General features: G+C 42.1%; 1 protein-coding gene across 1 annotated transcript in view; it reads left to right on the top strand.

Moving 5' to 3' along the window:
* Spag17 (sperm associated antigen 17) overlaps positions 1 to 19,352 on the top strand; it is a 219,833-nt gene that overhangs the window by 71,605 nt on the left and 128,876 nt on the right. The window contains exons 5-7 of the mRNA XM_038311719.1: positions 8,987 to 9,173; positions 10,879 to 11,073; positions 17,211 to 17,392. Of these exons, the coding sequence (XP_038167647.1) occupies positions 8,987 to 9,173; positions 10,879 to 11,073; positions 17,211 to 17,392 (564 nt within the window). The remainder of the gene's footprint in view (positions 1 to 8,986; positions 9,174 to 10,878; positions 11,074 to 17,210; positions 17,393 to 19,352) is intronic.

Raw genomic sequence — 19,352 nt, forward strand, 5'->3', positions numbered from 1 at the left:
GGAGAAGCTCCCACAGACATTCCCCAGCTTCCTCCAGTCCAAACCCCAAGGAGCTGGAAATCAGCCATCAAAATGCCATTTTTCGCGTGTGTTTTGTTTTAAAGGAAAGGCCATGGGGACCGACCAGGAAATTACAGGCTGGTTAGTTTTGATTCAGTTGTGGTTAAATTCTTCAGAAACTATTTTAAGAAGTCAAACAGAGGAAGAGCAGGGGCTCTGCTTAGTGGGACCCGTGTGGTTCCAGGAAAGAAATAACGTGCCTCACTAGCTGGCTGGAATTCTTTGAGGCAGGATTATCAAAACGAAGATACAACCAGCACAAATGGAAGATCTAAGGAACCCCAAACCCCAGCAATCCAGGAGAAATAAATGACTCCCCAGCTGGCCTTGGCCAAACAGAACTCTGCGTTGCCGGCTGTTTTGATTTGTCCTAATGAAAACTCTTCGTGGGTTTCTAGAAAAGTTTTAGAGGAGAAAAATAGAGTAGTCTTTTAAAAGAGCAATAATCAGGAATAGTTAACTACTATTCTTGACCATTTAACTCTACCTTTTCAGACACGTCACATCATCTAACGTTGAGATGATTTAATGTGGTTAGCACAGTGAACCAGTCCCAGTTTGCACTATGGGGTGGGGAGAAGTTCAACATTTCAGAAGGCCAACAGCTACGCTCTCGATAGTTAGGAGTCAAATCGCAGCCATCGAATGGAATGGTGTGTTGTTAACCACTGTGAACACATCTCCTGTGTGTCTCAGTAATTCCGAGACTGCCTCTGAGCTCTCCTGCAGCCGAATGCTGTCTGGTCGTGTTTTTTCAGGACTTAAGGCTTTGTGGAATTATCTGTCAACAGTCATATGCTCCCTCTAATGACTTCATATAACTTCCTGAGGTCCAGCGTGGGGATGGCGTTCAAGAAAAGGAGGAAAACTCAGCAAAGATGCAAACGCTTGGGTTAACTGATCACTGATATCAAGGGCAATCATGATTGGATTTCTAGTCCTTCCTTCCTTCACAAGCAATCACCCAGTTGCTCGAGGAATGATACTTTCTGGTCCTATTTCATGTACCCTAATGCTTTCTCCTTGCCCCTTTGAATGGGTAGCTAGGATAGTATTAGCTTACATGATGCCATGCATATGCCTCCTGCAGGTGGCATGTATCACACCTGTGCCCCTCTTGCTCACCACACACACACACACACACACACACACACATACCACAGTTTTGATTCACTACACGAGGAGTTGCACCAACTACCTCCCATTCTTAGTAATATGGTGTGGGGTTCCAGAGACTTTATCATTTGATCATACAAAACAAATACATTTCTAAGCATGAAATTTTTTAATTATATATTTATGTGCATTGTGCTGGTGCCTACAGAGGCCAAAGAGAGCACTGATCCCTCTGGAGCTGGAGTTATATTCAGGTCCCTGTGAGCTGGCCAGTGCGGGTACTGGGAACCAAACTCGGGTCCTCTGAAAGAGTAGCAAGTGCTCCTCACCACTGAACCCTCTCTCTCCCTCACTAGACACGTATTTGTGTCACTCCAACGCAGTGGTTCTCAACCTGGGGGTCATGACCCCTCTGGGGGTTGAATAACCTTTGCACAGGGGTTGCCTAAGACCATCAGAAAGCACAGCTATTTAAATTATAATCCACAGCAGCAGCAAAATTACAGTTATGAAGTAGCAAAGGAAATAGCTTTATGGTTATCAGGAACTGTATTACAGGTCACAGCCTTAGAAAGGCTGAGAACCACCGCTCCAAGAGCTCTCTGGAGAAGCAGGTCTTACTGCAACTTCATGCATCTTCAGGTTATTGGAGGTCCTGGAAATGACCTGGTGCAGTAAGGAGAGGGAGAGAGAGTCAAGGAGAACAAATCGAAAATACAGGAAAAAATATATATAGGGCATAACAGACACAATCCAATACTGCAATCCTGTTTTTATGAAACAGTGGTAATATTTGGTATGCTTCCTTTTCTGTTTCTTGTTATGTGTTTATTTCTTTATAAAGTTGTAATCATGTCAAAATATTTCAACAGTCCTTTTAGTTAAGATGTATCATAATTTTGCTGTTATCACAGCATCCGTAGCCATTGTTTTTTTACTTGGCCTCTGAGTTTCTCCTGCTTACCGTAATTTTCTTATTCATTCTCCTTTTGTTAGACATGTGTGTGCTTTCTGTATTTGGGGGAGTAAATAATATACTCTGTACACCGTGGTCAGTATTTTGTCTAACTTACTTAGCGGATAATTTAGAACTGGACTGATTGTGTCCCCCAAACTTTCCCATCACTATGTTTTCAAATTGAACTGTGGCCACAAGACATGGTTTTCTGGTTTTCAAAAGTGTCCCTGATCAAATCAACTTTGAGATCACTCTGTGCCATGTACCATATCAGAGATTTGATATTATGATGGTTGCTTAAAAATGAAGAAATTTCATTAAAAAATTTTGAAACTTACCTATTTCACACGTGTTTATATTGAGCTTGGAGCATTCTTGCTCCCCCGTTAGCCTCTCTCAACCCTCACTTTGCTTTGATGAATATTTTTTTCATAAGGATAAATATGATTAATACCATCTCACCCCATACACCATCTCTCTGCCTGTCCCTGAGGCTCCCCCATCTCTGGAATCAGTCAAGGAACAGTGAGATGGTAAGAGCGTTATAATCCAGTTTCTTACAAAACACACAAGGAACTATGTTAGTTACAGCTGCCACCATCCTGCTTTTCCGTCTCTCTCTTTAATCTCATTGTGAAGATCTTACAGTAGGCCACACATATCCCAGTTAGTTATATGTGGTGCATAGATCACCAGCTTCCAGAGCATATGATGCATAGCTATTCATCATCATGTCCTTGGCTTTGGCCACTGGCCTCCCATTCCTAGTGAGGAAAAGAGAATGAATGTCAATCATGTTTGGACGTTAATATTAAGAAATCATTTAGAAATAAAATATCCTTTAAAACATCTTGAAGTACCAAATAAGTAGGTTGCTTTGGTACAGAACGGGACTTTTTTTCTTTGTCTTTAAAAAGATAGTGATATAAATGAAGATTCTAGGTAGATTCACTTAACAGTCACGGAGTTTGTGGGATGCTGTGACTGTCTTCAGTTATTGTTTTACATGAGACCTCCACATCTGCTAAGTAGCTCGAATGGTTAAGAAACCATCCCTATGCCCACCCAAAGCCCCCCTCCCCCACAGTTGGAGGCATCCAGATGCCTTCTACTCCTGCTGTGTTTTTAAAAAGAATGCCTTCCCCCAATGAACTTGACCCTCCATTCATGTGCTAGGGACATGTGTTCCCCAAACACAGTAGGGAAACAACTTTGGGCGTATGCCCTGCCTGCATTTTTTTTTTTTAATTGACAAGAGTCTCTGAAGATAGGAACTGCGTGTTTGTTTCCTGGCCACCCAGAGCTGAAATAATCACACAGAAACTCTATTAATTAGAATACTGTTTGGCCAATCAATAGCTTAAGCGTATTTCTATCTAGCTCTTACATCTTAAATTATCCCATTTCTATTAGTCTGTGCATTGCCATGTGGCTGTGGCCTACCGCTAAGATTCCGCTGTATCTGTCTCCTGTGGCAGCTACATGATGTCTCCCTGACTCTGCCTACTCTCTGTCTCTCTCTGTCTCTCTCTCTCTCTCTCTCTCTCTCTCTCTATATATATATATATATATATATATGTATGTATATATATATAGAGAGAGATAGATAGATAGATAGATAGATAGATAGATGTGTGTGTGTGTGTGTGTGTGTGTAAAATCTTCCAATCTGATTATATTCTTTTAAGCCATTAGCTGAAAGCAGCTTCTTTATTAACCAATGGCAATAATACAGCATACAGAGGGGAATCCCACATCAAGTCTCCCTCAGAAATTTTAAGCTATGAGCAGATGGACATAGAGTAGGAGCATGAAGCCATATTATTCCAAAGCAAGAAAAGGCAGAAAGAGGGTGTGTGAGGGAAGTTAATTTGTGATTTAGGGTTCATCTCTGTTGAGTGTTTGTCCAGTCTGGCTTGCTCCTCTTTTACCCTCAAGTCCTACCATATAAACCCGCAGGTTAGAGAGGAATTCCTAGAATGGGAGAAAAATGAAATGAAGATTAGAGTTGAACTTCCTGTGACTTGAGCTTAGTAGAAATGAAAGAATAAATATCAAAGCAAGGAACAATGAACCAGAGCCTCAGAGCACTAAGAGGATCTTACGGCCCCACATCACACCAGCATGGTTCCTAACATGGTTCAATGTCCCCAGACAAACTCTATGTCTTAGTAGATGTTATGCATCTTGCTTGGTGAGATCAGATTAAAAGCATAATATCTAAACTCACCCTTCAGATGGCATTACTAAATACTGGCACCAAACTTTGTTTCTTCCTTTGAACTTGAGTTTATGATCAATCCATTTCTAAATAAGATCCCAAGAAAACTCATAGGGAACAATGCTCAGGAGTTTATGAACTGACAAACTCTGGGGAAGGGGGTCCTTTAAGAAGTTTCCACTGTGCTCTGCAAATGCATGTAGGGATGCAGAACTATTTGAATGAGTACATCAATCGATAAACATTTATTCTTTTGTTGTTTTTGTTTTTGTTTTGTCTTTCAAGACAGAGTTTCTCTGTATCTTTGGAGCCTATTATGGAACTAGCTTTTGTAGACCAGGCTGGCCTTCAACTTACAATGATCTGCCTGCCTCTGCCTCCCAAGTGCTGGGATTAAAGGTGTACACTACTACCACTAAACATTTATTCTTTAAAGTAATTTAACCTAAAATCATTTCCTTATCTCAGATCAAAGAATTACCCTAAGACCTTGTTTTAAATTGCAGTTGTGGCTTCACTGTGGTGAAACTAGATACCTGCCAAAGATATCCACAGGGTTCTTACACTGATACATGTACCATCAGCCAAAGCTGCACTCTCAGAGGCCCTGAAGGTCCTGCTTACAGTGAGTCCTGCTAGTGCCTGCAGGCTAATTGGAATCAGGGCCATAGTTATGCTCCAAGGACCCACTGCAAAGAGCATGGGTTATATAGCCCTCAGGTCTGGCATTCCCATTCAGTAACTTGGGAATTAAATCATTGCTTTCCCCCACCAAGCTTTCTTCCTCCTCTATAAAGTGAAGCTAATGCTCCATCCATTGTACCTGTAAGGACTGAACAAGATGCAATGCCTGCCATAAAACATGAGCTCAGAACATAGAAATATCCTAATACTGATGATGACAGCTATGATTAAAATAGCCATTTGCTAATTTACTGCTATAAATATTACTTTCAGTATTATAGGGCAGACTTATTGGCCTAAACTGAAGGAAAACAGAAAGCTATAGAAAGAACTGCACATGTAAGCTGGAGAGGGGTATTTAACTGTCTGCAGCCCTCGCACCTGCTGCAGCAGCCTGACCGCAGGAAGATGCCCAGTTTCCAGACCCTCCTGTTAGTCTGTCACTCGTCACTGCCCTCATATTTGAGTTGGCACGAACATCCTTGACCTCTCTGGGTCTCTTTCCCATGGCAGGTTTTTTCTTTTCTATTTTTCTAATTGTGAGCAAGCTCCTTTGTGATGGCTTCTTGATTCTCTAATACTCACTTTCTTCACCCCACACCAGCTATTTGCTCCTGTGGTCCTACTATGATCATCATCCCTTAAGAGCTCACGTTCTTTAACCTTGGGTGCTTCTCATCCTTTCCTCTTAAAGAATTACCTAATAATAACACTCCCCCAAACACACACAGACACACACACACACACACACACACACACACACACACACACACACACACACGCAGTTTCTTCAACCCCTTTGTAGCTTCTGGTCCAGGGAGCCACCAGTCTCCATCCATTGCCATCTCTGCTATTTTACTCCGTGGTCCAGAACATCGTAATTAAACCACGCTTTACAAAGTCTTATTTCCATCACGATTATGAACTCAGAGACCCCTCTCACCCTTTTCATGTCTGTATCTGAACAGATAAAGAAGAAAAACTTGAGGCACTCAAAGGATCCAATATGACAGTTTTATTTTCATCCCAGCACTGGTTGAGTTCGGCTGCATTTTTTAGTACACTTGCTCTCCGGCTGTCTAAGATGACCCTGGCATGCTCTAACCTAGCTGGAACTTCCCGATTTTTTGCCTGCTGAACTCTGCCTCCTACTTCTCTTGAAAAATGGAAACATTCTCTCAACCCTACCCAGACCTCTTCCTTTCTTCCATCCACAGCCAAACCACCGAGTCTCTGTGGCTCCTAATGAACTAGAAATTTTCTCTTGCTAGTAAATCTTGACTTGATATTTTTCAGTTTTCCTTGTACCCTCACTGTCTCCCTCTGTACTGGATCATTCTGTCAAAGTGCAAACACAGCAGATCCTGGCTTTATACACAAAGGTACATTCTTTTTTTTTTGTTTGTTTGTTTTTTTCAAGACAGGGTTTCTCTGTAGCTTTGGAGCCTGTCCTGGAACTAGCTCTTGTAGACCAGGCTGGTCTCGAACTCACAGAGATCCGCCTGCACAAAGGTACATTCTTACCTCAGCTTCATACCCACTGCCTTCTGCTCCCCTGACGAATGGCTCAGAGCTCCAGTTCCTTTTACAACCAAAGTTCTCAAGGCAGCTGCCCATACAAATGCCCTCCCGGGTGTCACTGTGGCCCTGTCTAATACCTCTATAGTCCACCATAGCTGTCCCTCTTAGTACGGCCCACAACGACCAATGCCCCTTCTTGTCCTGTTTGATCCACTTGCTCTTTTTTTCTTTTTTCACTTTCTGTGTTTGCCTTTGACCTTTTATTCTCTTCTTCCTCCTCCTCTTCCTCCTCCTTTTCCTCCTCCTCTTCCTCCTCCTCTTCCTCCTTTTTTTTTTCTCCTTCAAGTCTGGCTTCTACAGTTCCCATGATCCAAAGCCCAATACTCTCATTTCTTAGAAACTTTTACCCAATTCAATCATCTCTTCCCGTTAAATTAGCTGATTCCTATTACTTATTCCTGAATTTGTAACTGCAGTTACTATCATCTCTGAATGCAGACTGTGTTGGTTCTTAGTGTCACACGGCACCTCAAATATAGTACGACCAGTTATCGTCATCTTCCCAACTCAACTGAAAACCACTCCTCACCCAACCTTCTCCACCTCAGTAAGGGACACCACCAAAGCACCAGTGGCTCGGAGTCCAGTCCACAGTGTTCTCTTTGATATGCCTCATGACTAACCGTTGAACTCTCACAGTGTAAACATTCAAAACGGACCCCAAATCCATCTACTTTTCTCCAGTCTGCCAACACCTTGACGTGAGTCACTGTTAGGTCTTCTCTGAACTGTGTCTACAGTTTCCTTATTAGACTGTCTGTTTTCTATAAACTTCCCCACCTGCAAATGCTCAAGTCTTTCTCTGAATTGTCAATGAGGAATGAATTTATAAGCCCCATCTCCAAAGCCTTGGGTGACCTGCCCATGCCTGCTCTCTTACCCTTGTCTTGGGACCTTCTGCCCCTTTTGCCCTGCTATAAGGCTATGGGTTCTCTGAACACACAGTCCCTTCATGCTCAAATGCCTTTACACGTCACCTTTTCCCTGCTTCTCGTGTGCATTATGACACGTTTTTCAGGTTTTCACTCACATGTCACCTCCTGAGAGAAAACATTCCTTCTGCCAACTTATGAGTGATGTCTCCTCGTTTGCGTTGTCTCTGTGTTCACTAACATTTGCGGTTCTATTTTTGTCTGTTTTGTCTGTTTACATACCCTTCCTATCCCTTTGACTGAACTCTAGGAGGTTGTACCAGCCTTGCTGTAGGCACCAATACCACCTAGAGCAGAGGGAAGTGCTGGACCTTTCATATCAGTAGCTCCCCTGTGTCCCACCCCAGGAGTTCATGACACTCCCAGCCTCTGACGCTGTTTTACTCTGCTCATCGAAATGTCCTCTGAATGAGCAAGTGAGTGAATAGATGCTGGCGTCTCACAGGCTTCCACAACTTCTGTTCGTGCTGATATGTTCATCATCATTGAGGATGGAATAAGAGAGACACAGAAATCTGCTGGGCTTGACTTTGACAGTGTGCCCTTTCTCTTTCAACAACCCTTGTCTGTCTGGTGTTGGTTGGACTTCTGTAGAGTCCTCCTCTTGGAAGCAGTATCATTTTAGTGAGAATAAATATTTTAAGTTTATAAATACAGGCACAATCACCCTGTGAAATAGTATGCAACGTTTGAGGGGAATTTTGAAGGGAGAGGGTAAATATTAGATCTTCCCATGGATATATGAACTAAGCATGCCCTGGAGCAATCTAAGAACTTAGGTGACTAGTGGCCTCTGCGGATCCCCTTTCTGTGTTTCAGATAACAGTTGGGACTGTATGTTTTTTAAGCAGAATTATAAAAAAAAGAATTCCTCAGTGCTAAGATCTCCAAAGACCTTTTAACCTTTAAAAATAGCCAACATGAAAAATATCCGCAAGGAGGTTTTAGGAAGCCTGTTCTTTCTTTTCCCAGATTGTTTGGTTTCGCTTGTTTGTTTTCACAAAATGATAGGTGCTCTCCAGAGCTGGGCTAAGAGACAAACCTGAGTCCCTGACATCAGAGTATTCTGCTTCCCTCCCCACGACCACTGCGCCCTATCCTCCTCCAGCACAAACGCACAGTTGAGTGTTTGGGAGACTCATTCAGATGAATCTCTCCCACAGGCTATTCTCTTAAACAGCCTGCTGGTACCCTCTCCCACCCCCATACCTGCCCCTCACTGCCCTCCACAGTTGTGCCCGTCACCACTTCAATTCAAGCTGGAGTCTCCACTGTCCTGACTTTCGCGATGAACAAATGAGAGATGATAGCGAGTATGCGGTGAAATAAAGGATTGCTTTGATGATGTGAATTGGAGGGTGACTTTGGCTGACTTCAGAGAAACTGTTGTCCACAAGATGACTTGGAGGGTCAGAATGTGATCTCTCATTCCAGATGATAGAAGAAAGGGCAAAGTCGGAAAAAGAAAAAGGCAAAGTGAAGTCTCCCAAGGAGAAGAAGGCCCCCAGTGCAAAAGCTGGGAAAGGAAAGGGAAAGGACCAGCCCGAGGCTGCTGCGGCAGTGAAGAAGACCACCCAGTTGAAACGGAGGGGGGAGGAAGACGACATCAAATCCTACATTGGTCAGTGGGTGGTGTCTTTCACCTCTTGCTTTATGGATCAGGATGTGGCTTCAGCCGCCACCCCAATAATTAGACTCCGTCATTCCTAGCCTTTTTGTTTACTATAAAGTCACAAATAACTTACACTCTGTGACACTCGGATTGAAAAATATTTCTATTTTGCAATGCATGTGTGGTTTTAGCAAGTGTTTATTTAGCATGCATCTCCATGGGTATGCTTGCATCATAAAAACAAAGAATGAAATGGCAGGCGATTGGGCCATCAGGAAGCTTGCCCTCTTGCTGAGACTATATTCGAAGGTCAAGTGTAGTTATAGGCAAAGTGGAAATGATCCAGCAAGATGGCTCCATGAGGAAAGCTGCTCACGCCCAGACCTGACCTTGTGAGCACCATCCCCAGGCTTCTCTTAATGGAAGGACAGAACCAACTTCCTCAAGTTGTCCCCTGGCCTCCTCAGACATATTATGGCACACCCATGCATGACTGTGACACAAACACAGAGATAAGTATGATAAATTTGATTCATGCAAGGGACAGTGGCAATCAAATCTAATAATTTGAGATGCATGCAGAGCACAGGTTTTTAGCTCACACTTTTCCCACCATCTTTCTGTCTCCACCAAAACCAAACGGAACTTCCTTCCATCTTAAATGATTGACGCAAAAATGAGTCGTGCTCAGGAGTTACTAGTGACCCGTTGCTGGTTCTCTTTGAGCCCAGACAGAACTACCTGTTGCTATCTTTGCTTTATTTGTTTATTTGTATTTAGTAGACTTCCATTTTCTTTCAGCAGTTTTGATCTTCACTGTGTTTTAATTAAGAGAAGCAGTCTTTCTGTGGCATCCTTTGTCAGTTGTCTCCTCTCATGTAGCTCTGAACTAAAGATAGCATACCCAGAAGCAATGATGCTGTGCACACCATGGACAATAGCAATGTCCATCATTTTTGTGGTTGGGAGAAATAATTACTTAACAATGAAAACTTGAGCATCTGTTGTATGGCATGTACGTTGGCCTCACTGTGCCATCCTGTACAATGTAAGGCCTTTATGTATCATGCACAGTCAGCACTAAAGTGGGACGACGATTCTCACCCTCAGAATATCAAGATGGTCATGTTTTCTTATTCATAAGGAGAGAACTCTTAAGAAAATGTGCACTATGTATTTTTAAAAAATGAAATGCGATGAATAGCTGCCTCCCAGCTGATGCACAGAGTTCTCACCACGCTGACATGAATTCTTTCAGGGCTGGGCTACAGAGCACATCCACAGTACTTCCTTAGCCTGTAAACACCTCTGCTTATAAAGTCCCAGAAAGCTGTAGCTACTTGTAATTCAGGAGCCAAGCCAATATTGCTCCAAAGATCTTAGAACCAAAAGGGACTACTTAAATGCTAAACTCTGACAAGAGCCCAAGCCCCAGTTTCCATGGCCACAGGCCCCACATATGTTGGCCCGCCCAATATGCCAATGTCTAATTTACAAACATGATTTAGTATATTGTAAAATGGCCACAGTCGCTTTACTGGAAAGTCAATAATGAAAAACAGTCAACAGGCTTGCCTTCCAGCCAACTGCCTGGGTCTTGGCAAGCCAGAGGGATTACAAATGCATGCATAATGTGTATCACCATTGATTTGCCTGGGGACAACCTGTTCTATCTAACAATGATAGTTGACCTTCTTTATGGAATTTCCAACAGACGATGAGCCAGATGATGGTGCCCAGCATTACATTATTGTTGTGGGCTTCAACAATCCTCAGATATTAGCCATTATGACTGAGCTTGGCATTCCTATAGCCAGTGTGATTAAAATATCTTCAGAGAATTATGAACCACTGAAGAACCACCTGGAAGCAGTCAGCCAGCAGGAGGAAGCTGTTCTTCAGCCCGAAGGTATGTAGCTGGCTATACAACTCACAGGTCCACCAATATTACCCTCTGCCCACCAAGCACAATTGCAATCTGCTATCCGAAACATGGCCATAAAATACACACATTATTAAATCCTTTCAAGACTGATTTGCTATTTATTCTGCTTGTATTAGCCAAGAGTCATAAATTTGGTAAATTAAATTCATACTCTGTGCTTGTATCCCTTTGTAGTCACAGAAAGCACGGCTTGCAGGTCAGAAGACTTGGTTACACAACTGTGGCTTCTTGGCCTTTTAGCTGGGAGCAAATAATGCTTACATAACTGTGTTTCTCAGTAACTTTTGACCCATAATGTTTAGCCAAAGCTTGGGCTGCATGAATCTCTGTTGAGACTCTACTCTTCCAAATGGCGTAGTCATCACACAGCCCAGGAAAGGTCACACAGATGTGTGTGTGTGTTTGTTTGTGTGTGTGTGTGTGTGTGTGTGTGTGTCCATGGGGACAAAAGAGGGTATTGGGTCTTTGGTGTTATAAGTGGCTATGAACCACCTGACACATTACTAGCAACCAAACTCAAGTCCTCTGGAAGTACAACAAGTGTTCTTAACTGCTGAGCCATCTCTCTAGGTGGATTCTACATGTTAGTAATTCTACATGTATTACTAACTCTTCATAATAAAAATCAGAGGAGTCATTCTTTCTTTCAGACTTAAACTGGAAAATTAATGGGACCAAGTTCCAGACACACTACTATTCAGTCATTTTGAGCCTGGGGGTTAGGGAATTGTGTTGCATTACCTCTATGGGAGAGAAGCAGGAAGCTGCTGTCCATTTCTGGTAACAGCACTGAGAGTCAATGTAGATCTGTGATTTGAGGAGCCAAGTTATTCCCACTGTACGTATTAGTTTTGATGTTATTATCGATATTTTCATTATGCTTTTTAACTTACACAGCCACATAATGATTTTCTTCCATTTTTTTCCTCAAAGCTAGAAATCACTACCTTTTATGACAATAATAGTTATTATTTATTGAGTATGTAACTTGGAGACTAAACTCAATACTGAGAACTCTGAATACACTGATTTATACTTTTCACAATACTCTAAAGAAGTATGTCTTTTTTAATTGAAAAAAAGTCATACAATATATTATAAGACTTTCCCTCTCCGAATTCATTCAAGATCTTCCCAACCTCTCCATTCATCCAACTTGTTCTTTTATTCTATCTTTAAAACATGCAGGCAAAAAACAAAAAATCACACAAAAAACTCTACAAAACAAAAATGAAAATATAAAAGCAAGAAACCAATAGGATAAAAGAAGCACCCCAAAAGTAAAACAAGACAAAAAGCCTACAGAATTACTGTTGAACTAGTTTTGTGTTGGCCAACTTCTCCTAAGAATGGGGTTTACTGTGAAGTGTGGTTAATATACCCCATGAGATGCAGCTGGAGACAACTGAGTTTTCATTTTCTTTTTCTTTTTTTTTTTTTTGTTTTGTTTTTTGGGGGGAGGTTGTTTTTTTTATTTTTTATTTATTTTTAATTAAAAATTTCCACCTCCTCCCCCTTCCCATTTTCATCCCCCCTTCCCCACCCCTCTCCCCCTCCCTCTCCACTCCAAAGAACAACCAAGGTTCCCTGCCCTGTGGGAAGTTCAAGTTCTCCCCCCTCTATCCAGGTCTAGGAAGGTGAGCATCGAAACAGACTAGGCTCCCACAAAGCCAGTACATGCAGTAGGATCAAAACCCAGTGCCATTGTCCTTGGCTTCTCAGCAGCCCTCATGGTCAGCCACGTTCAGAGAGTCTGGATTGATCACATGGTATATCAGTCCCAGTTTAGCTGGCCTTGGTGAGCTCCCAGTAGATTAGCCCCACCGTCTTAGTGGGTGGGCACACCCCTCACCGTCCTGACTTCCTTGCTCATGTTCTCCCTCCTTCTGCTCCTCATTTGGACCTTGGAAGCTGAGTCCAGTGCTCCAATGTGGGTCTCTGTCTCTAGCTTCATCCATTGCCAGATGAAGGTTCTATGGTGATATGCAAGATATTCATCAGTATGGCTATAGGATAGGGCCATTTCAGGCTCTCTCTCCTCATCTGCCCAAGGATCTAGCTGGGGACATCTCCATGGAAACCTGTGAACACCTCTAGAGTCAAGACTCTTGTCAACCCTAAAATGGCTCCCTTAATTAAGATATATACTTCCCTGCTCCCATATCCACACTTTCTCCATCCCAACTGTCCCGTTCCCCCAAGCTCTCTCCATCCTCCCCTTCTCACTTTTTTCTCCCCATCTCCCCTTACCCCTACCCCATCCCCACCCCCCAGTTTCCAATTTTTGCCTGGTAATCTTGTCTCCTTCCAATATCCAGGAGGATAACTATATGTTTTTCTTTGGGTTCACCTTCTTATTTAGCTTCTCTAGGGTCACAAATTATAGGTTCAATGTCCTTTATTTATGGCTAAAATCCACTTATGATTGAGTACATACCATATTCATCTTTTTGGGTCTGGATTACCTCACTCAGGATAGTGTTTTCTATTTCCATCCTTTTGCATGCAGAATTCAAGATGTCATTGTTTTTTACTGCTGAGTAGTATTCTAATGTGTACATATTCCACACTTTCTTTATCCATTCTTCCATTGAGGGACACCTAGGTTGTTTCTGGGTTCTGGCTATTACAAATAGTGCTGCTATGAACATAGCTGAGCAAATGCTTTTGTAGTATGATAGGGCATCTCTTGGGTATATTCCCAAGAGTGGTATTGATGGATCCTGGAATAGGTTGATTTTCTTTTACCAGTTGGTATCGATTAGAGGTAACTTCTTTGTAAGGGGTGGGACCCTGTGTCTGCTTCTCAATCTCAGTACTGGGAACCTGCCTGGCTTTAAACTTCTCCAAGTCTTGTGCGTGCTGCCACAGTCTCTATGAGTTCTTCAGTCTTGCTGTGTCTGGAAGATTCTGCTCCCTTGGAGTTACTCATTACCTCTACCTCTTAGTCTTTCTACTTCTTGTTCTGCATAGATCCCTGAACCTTGAGGGGAGAGCTTTGATGAAAATATCTCATTCAGTACCGAGTAATCCAAAGCTTCTCATTCTTTTCACATTGTCCAGTTGTGGGTCTCTGTACTAGTTCCCATCTACTGCAAGGCACTGAGCTATGGGTACAGCAGAAATGCCATGCAGAGTCATTTTATTGCTGTATTCCTTTATCAGAATAATAGTGTTAAGATTCCCCCTAGACTCATGACATATCTATCTAGTTTTGGGTTTTTAGCAACTTGAGCAATGTCATACATAGGTTCCATCTCTTGGATTATGCCTTAAATCTAATTAGAACATGGTTAATTACTGCCATAGCATTTGTGACACTGTTGCACAAGTTTGTCTGGCAGGCAGGTCACTGCTGTAAGTCCCATGATTTGTAGCTGGATGATGCTGATGATTACCTTTCTCTTCATGTAGCCTAGAGAATACATTCTAGTACCATGAACATTAGTCAGTAGGGGTGAAACTTCTCATTAGGCACCACTCAATTGTCCCATGTTTGATGATATATGCAAGTATTCTCTTCAGCAGTAGGTTATAGAGAGTAACCAATAACATTGGCAATAGCTTGTGATTTTTGGTGGCTACCTTTTGGTCAATCACTCAGAAGGACATAACCCATTCCTATCACTTGCCTTTACTTGGCAGCATAAGATGTCCAATGGGGACATTGTCTTCCATATTATTTGGTGACTCTATTTTCTATTTGAATTACACACACACACACACACACACACACACACACACACCTATATATCTATATCTATATATAGATATATAGATATGTCTTAGGAAGTTTCTTCAAAAGTAAGTTTTCAAATGCCCTTTGGTGTTAGTTGTCCGTCCCTATAGTCCCTCTTTTATCCTTCTTTCCCATCCCCCTCCCTATTTGATATTGCTATTCTAGTTTCTCAATTGTCTCTACATTTTATTCTATTTCCCCTTTCTTGAAAGATGCTGTCCCCCGCCACCAGTCCTTTACTAGAGAATTAACCACCTAACCTCTGTGGTTGGTTATTCAGGTTGTACATGCATGTAAAAGGCTAAAAAGCTGACATCCACATATAAGAGAAAGTACATAAGATGTGTCTTTTGGGATCTGAATTACCTCACTGAGGATGATTTTTTTTCTAGCTCTACCCATTTACCTGAAATTTTCATAATTTAATTTTCTTAACAGCTGAATAATATTCCATTGTGTAAATATACCACATGTCATTATCCATTCAACTGTTGATAGAGATCTAGGCTGTTTTCAATTTCTGGTTATGATCAATAGAGCAGCCATAAACATGAATGACCAAAGTATCTCTGTAGGAGGTAAACTCCCTTGGGTATATGGCCAAGAGGTATGGTATAGCTGGATCCTGAGGTCTATCTATTCCCAGCTTCCTCAGAAACTGCTACATTGATTTCCATAGTGACTGTACAAGTTTTCAGTCCCTCCAGCAATAAAGAAATGTTCCCCTTTCCCTGCATTCTTGCCAGCATGTGCTGTTATTTACTTATTTATTTATTACTTTATTGATCTTGGCCATTCTAACCAGTGTAAGGTGAAATCTCAAATTGTTAAATTTGCATTTCCCTAATGGGTAAGAATGTTTCTTTCCATGTTTCTCAACCATTTGTGTTTCATCTTTTGAGAATGCTCTGCTTAGTTCTGTAGCCAAATCTTTATTGGATTTTTTAAATTTTCTTAATGTTCAGGGTTTTTCAGTTCTTCATGTATTTTGAATACTAACCTCTATCAAATATATAATTAGTAAAGATTTCATCCCATCCTGTAGGCTGTCACTTTTCCTGAATGATTCTGTCCTTTTCTCTACAGAAGCTTTTCAGTTTCATGAGATCCCACTTATTAATTATGGTTCTTGGTGCCTGTGCTATTGGTATCCTGTTCAGCAAGTCCTTTCCTGTGCCAATGAGCTCAAGACTATCCCCAATTTCTCATCTTTAATACTCGGGCAGGGAACCATGACTGCTCCTTGGACTGGCAAGGGAGGAGGAGGGGAGTTAAGGGAGGGGGAGGGAAATGGGAGGTGGGGAGGAGGTGGAAATTTTTAATAATACAAATAAATAAAATAAATAAATAAAACAAAACAAAAACATAATGTGTGTCTTACATTGATGTCCTTGATCCATTTTTAGTTGGTTTTTGTTTTGTTTGTTTTGCAAGGTGGTAAGTATAGATAGATTTGTATTCTTTTATATTCAGCCATCCAGTTTGACCAGCATCGCTTGTTGAAGATGTGTTTTTTTTTTCCAGCATGTATGTCTGGCTTCTTTGTCAAGTTTCCAGAGGTGTGTGAACCTATGTCTGTATCTTCAATTAAATTCCATCAATCAACATGCCTATTTTTATGGTGATATTGTGCTGGTTTTATTATTACAACTCTGTAGTACAGCTTAAAATCTGAATTGTGACAGGCTAGCCTAGGTTAGATTGAAACTCTGTCTCAAAAAAATATATAATAAATAATATTAGGTTTTACCATAGAATGATGAGGTCATAGAAATAGACCCAACTCTTTAATTACAGATATAGAAAATAAAAATATTTCAGGTAAGTTTTCAAGTCTAACTTTATGTAAATCCACTATCACTTGACAGTCAGGGGGCAAATAACCAGAAAAGATGTAGCTGCCGTAGCATTGCTGAAAACTAATGAAACCATAAATCGCTCTCACCCAGTCTAACTGTGGGCCTGTGGTGGGTGGATCTACTTCAGCTTTTTAATGTGTTATACAGCAAGTACAGTATGTGAATGCACGATTGGGAGGGAAGACTGGCTCTATGCAGGTATGATATCAGGTCAAGGGGTACCTTGAGCATCCTCAGCTCCAGAAATGTGTGACCTCATCACAACCTCTCTGGGCCACCCCTGTGCTGCGTGATGGAAGAGAGAGATGAGCTCATACAGCACCCTCCTTTGGTTGTATAGTTGTGTCTTCCCACTTCCAAAACTTGTCAAAGTTGTGGTTCCGTATTTGCACTTTGCTGACACTTTACAGATGCCTCACAGTACATTTGGCTCACAACATCAAGACAAAGTGGGGAGAAATTCAATACCCTCATCCCATCGTAAACCGCTTTGCCATTATTAGATATGGAAGCTGAAAAACTGAAGAGAGAAAATACCATTAAGGAACTTGAAATTTTCTGGAAGTACTTGGAACCAATCCTGAACAACGAGAAGCCTGAAACCAATCTCTTTGATGTTGCTCGGCTCCATTATGTAGTCAGTGTGGCACATTTTCCTTCTGACTGGTCGGACAATGAGAAGATGGTGAGTACACGGGACAGTGAGAGTGTGTGGGGGTCCATGCTGTCCCTCAGTCCACAGCCGTTTACTAGGCACTGGGAACAGTGCCTTTTGTTGGGCTGCCACATCTTTGGCGCAATGATGGTGATACAGGGCCACTGTGGGACATACCCTGGTTCTATAGCTTATGCTGTGTGGATTAATGATAATAAGATGTAGCAGATGGTGATTCGTTGATCTAATGGCACATGGCTCTGGGTTATGCTTCAGTAATGACCTAAGTAATAACTAAAATGTGAGCATGCATTACCATAATGATAGTAAGTTTTATGTTTTATTGTATTATATGTTAATCCCTTGCAAGGTATCCATTTCAGCATCAAGATAGCTGAGCCTACAGCAGAGCCTGTGGATAAACTACAGCCCCTGGGGGGGTCTTCTGAAAGGGTTTGGGCAGGGCTGGATGGAGAGAGCATACTTGTAAAGAGACTATGCACAGCTAAAGAGAGGAAAAGAGAAAAGAGGGGAAGGAAAAAGGGGGAGAGGGGGAAAGGGGGAAGGGAAGGAGAACTGAGGAAAGAAAAAAGATAAAAGGAGAAAGGAAATGGGGATGGGAGAGGGAGAAGGAAAAGGGGAGATGAGAGGAAGGGAAGGAAGGGAAGGGAGAGGAGGAGAGGGGAGAAAGGGGAGGGGAGAGAAGGGGAGGAAGGGAAGGGAAGGGAAAGGAAGAAGGGAAGGGAAGGGAAGGGAAGGGAAGGAAGGGAAGGGAAGGGAAGGGAAGAAGGGAAGGGAAGGGAAGAAGGGAAGGGAAGGGAAGGGAAGGGAAGGGAAGGGAAGGGAAGGGAAGGGAAGGGAAGGGAAGGGAAGGAAGGGTCAACACCAGTGAACATGCCAAATTGGACAAGGAAAAGCCTACGAGGCCTCGACCCTACACAACAAACTATAGACTACTGAAAATACAGGAATTGGGAGAAGTGGCCTTCCCCGGGGAGGAGCACTATGATTGTCTGGTACCAGATGGTCAGTTCTGAAAACATAAATACAAGTAACATTACACTTACTGAACAGGTTTTATTTAGAAATCTATATGTACATACAAATGTGCATATACATGCCATTGATGACTGATGATAAAAGAGGTCATGAGTTTGAAAATGAGTGGACAGGGGTAAATGGAAGGGTTCGGAAGGCTGAAAGGGAAGGGAAAATGGAATTAATTATAATCTCAACAAAGGAGAGACTACAGTCAAACCATTAAGGACAGCAAGGACTTGAATAAATAACATAATGTAGCTTCATTGCAAAGCAAACAAAAAATGAACTTGCAGCATAAAATATTAGACACTTGCCAAGGACAGGAGGGAATGCCGGCCTTGTGCTGTGAGTGGCGCTGAAGCTGTATGGCACACATGAGACACTTGCCGCTGTCAAGAAGGAATGTCATCCTTGTAGTGATGGCAATGAAGCTGTATGCAGGCTAGCTGGGGGCACAGCTGGGGTTAGCCAAACTCCATATCTTCCTCTGCTCTCCTGTTCTCAGACTTCCTGCTTTGCCTTTATCTTTCTTTTTCCCACTGTCTACACCCGACTCAGAGAAGGATCTCTTTCCATCTGACCTTTACTGGTGCTTTTTAAATTGAGTCAGCACAACTATCTACTCCAGAGGTATTGGTATTTCAAACAATGGAGTGCCAGGAATGTTCCATCCTATTTTGTTGAGATGATATTTGGGAAAAAGCTTTTTCCCTAGAATTCCAAATCTCCACACCCAAAGCCAACTTTCTGCTCTTTCTGATAGGCAGGCTTTTCCCTCTTGTGTACATATTTACAATGTATTTACAACTTAGAGGAACATTTTTTCTATAATTTATGGCTGCATCCCCTTCCACTAAGGATCCTGGGGAAGATAGCTCAGTCCCCAAAGCCCTTGTCCTGTGAGGACCAAAATTTGGGTCTTTAGCACCCACATAAAAGCTGGAAATGT

The sequence above is a fragment of the Arvicola amphibius genome, chromosome 14 (genome assembly GCF_903992535.2).
Source record: "Arvicola amphibius chromosome 14, mArvAmp1.2, whole genome shotgun sequence".
In the NCBI taxonomy this organism is placed as follows: Eukaryota; Metazoa; Chordata; class Mammalia; order Rodentia; family Cricetidae; genus Arvicola; species Arvicola amphibius.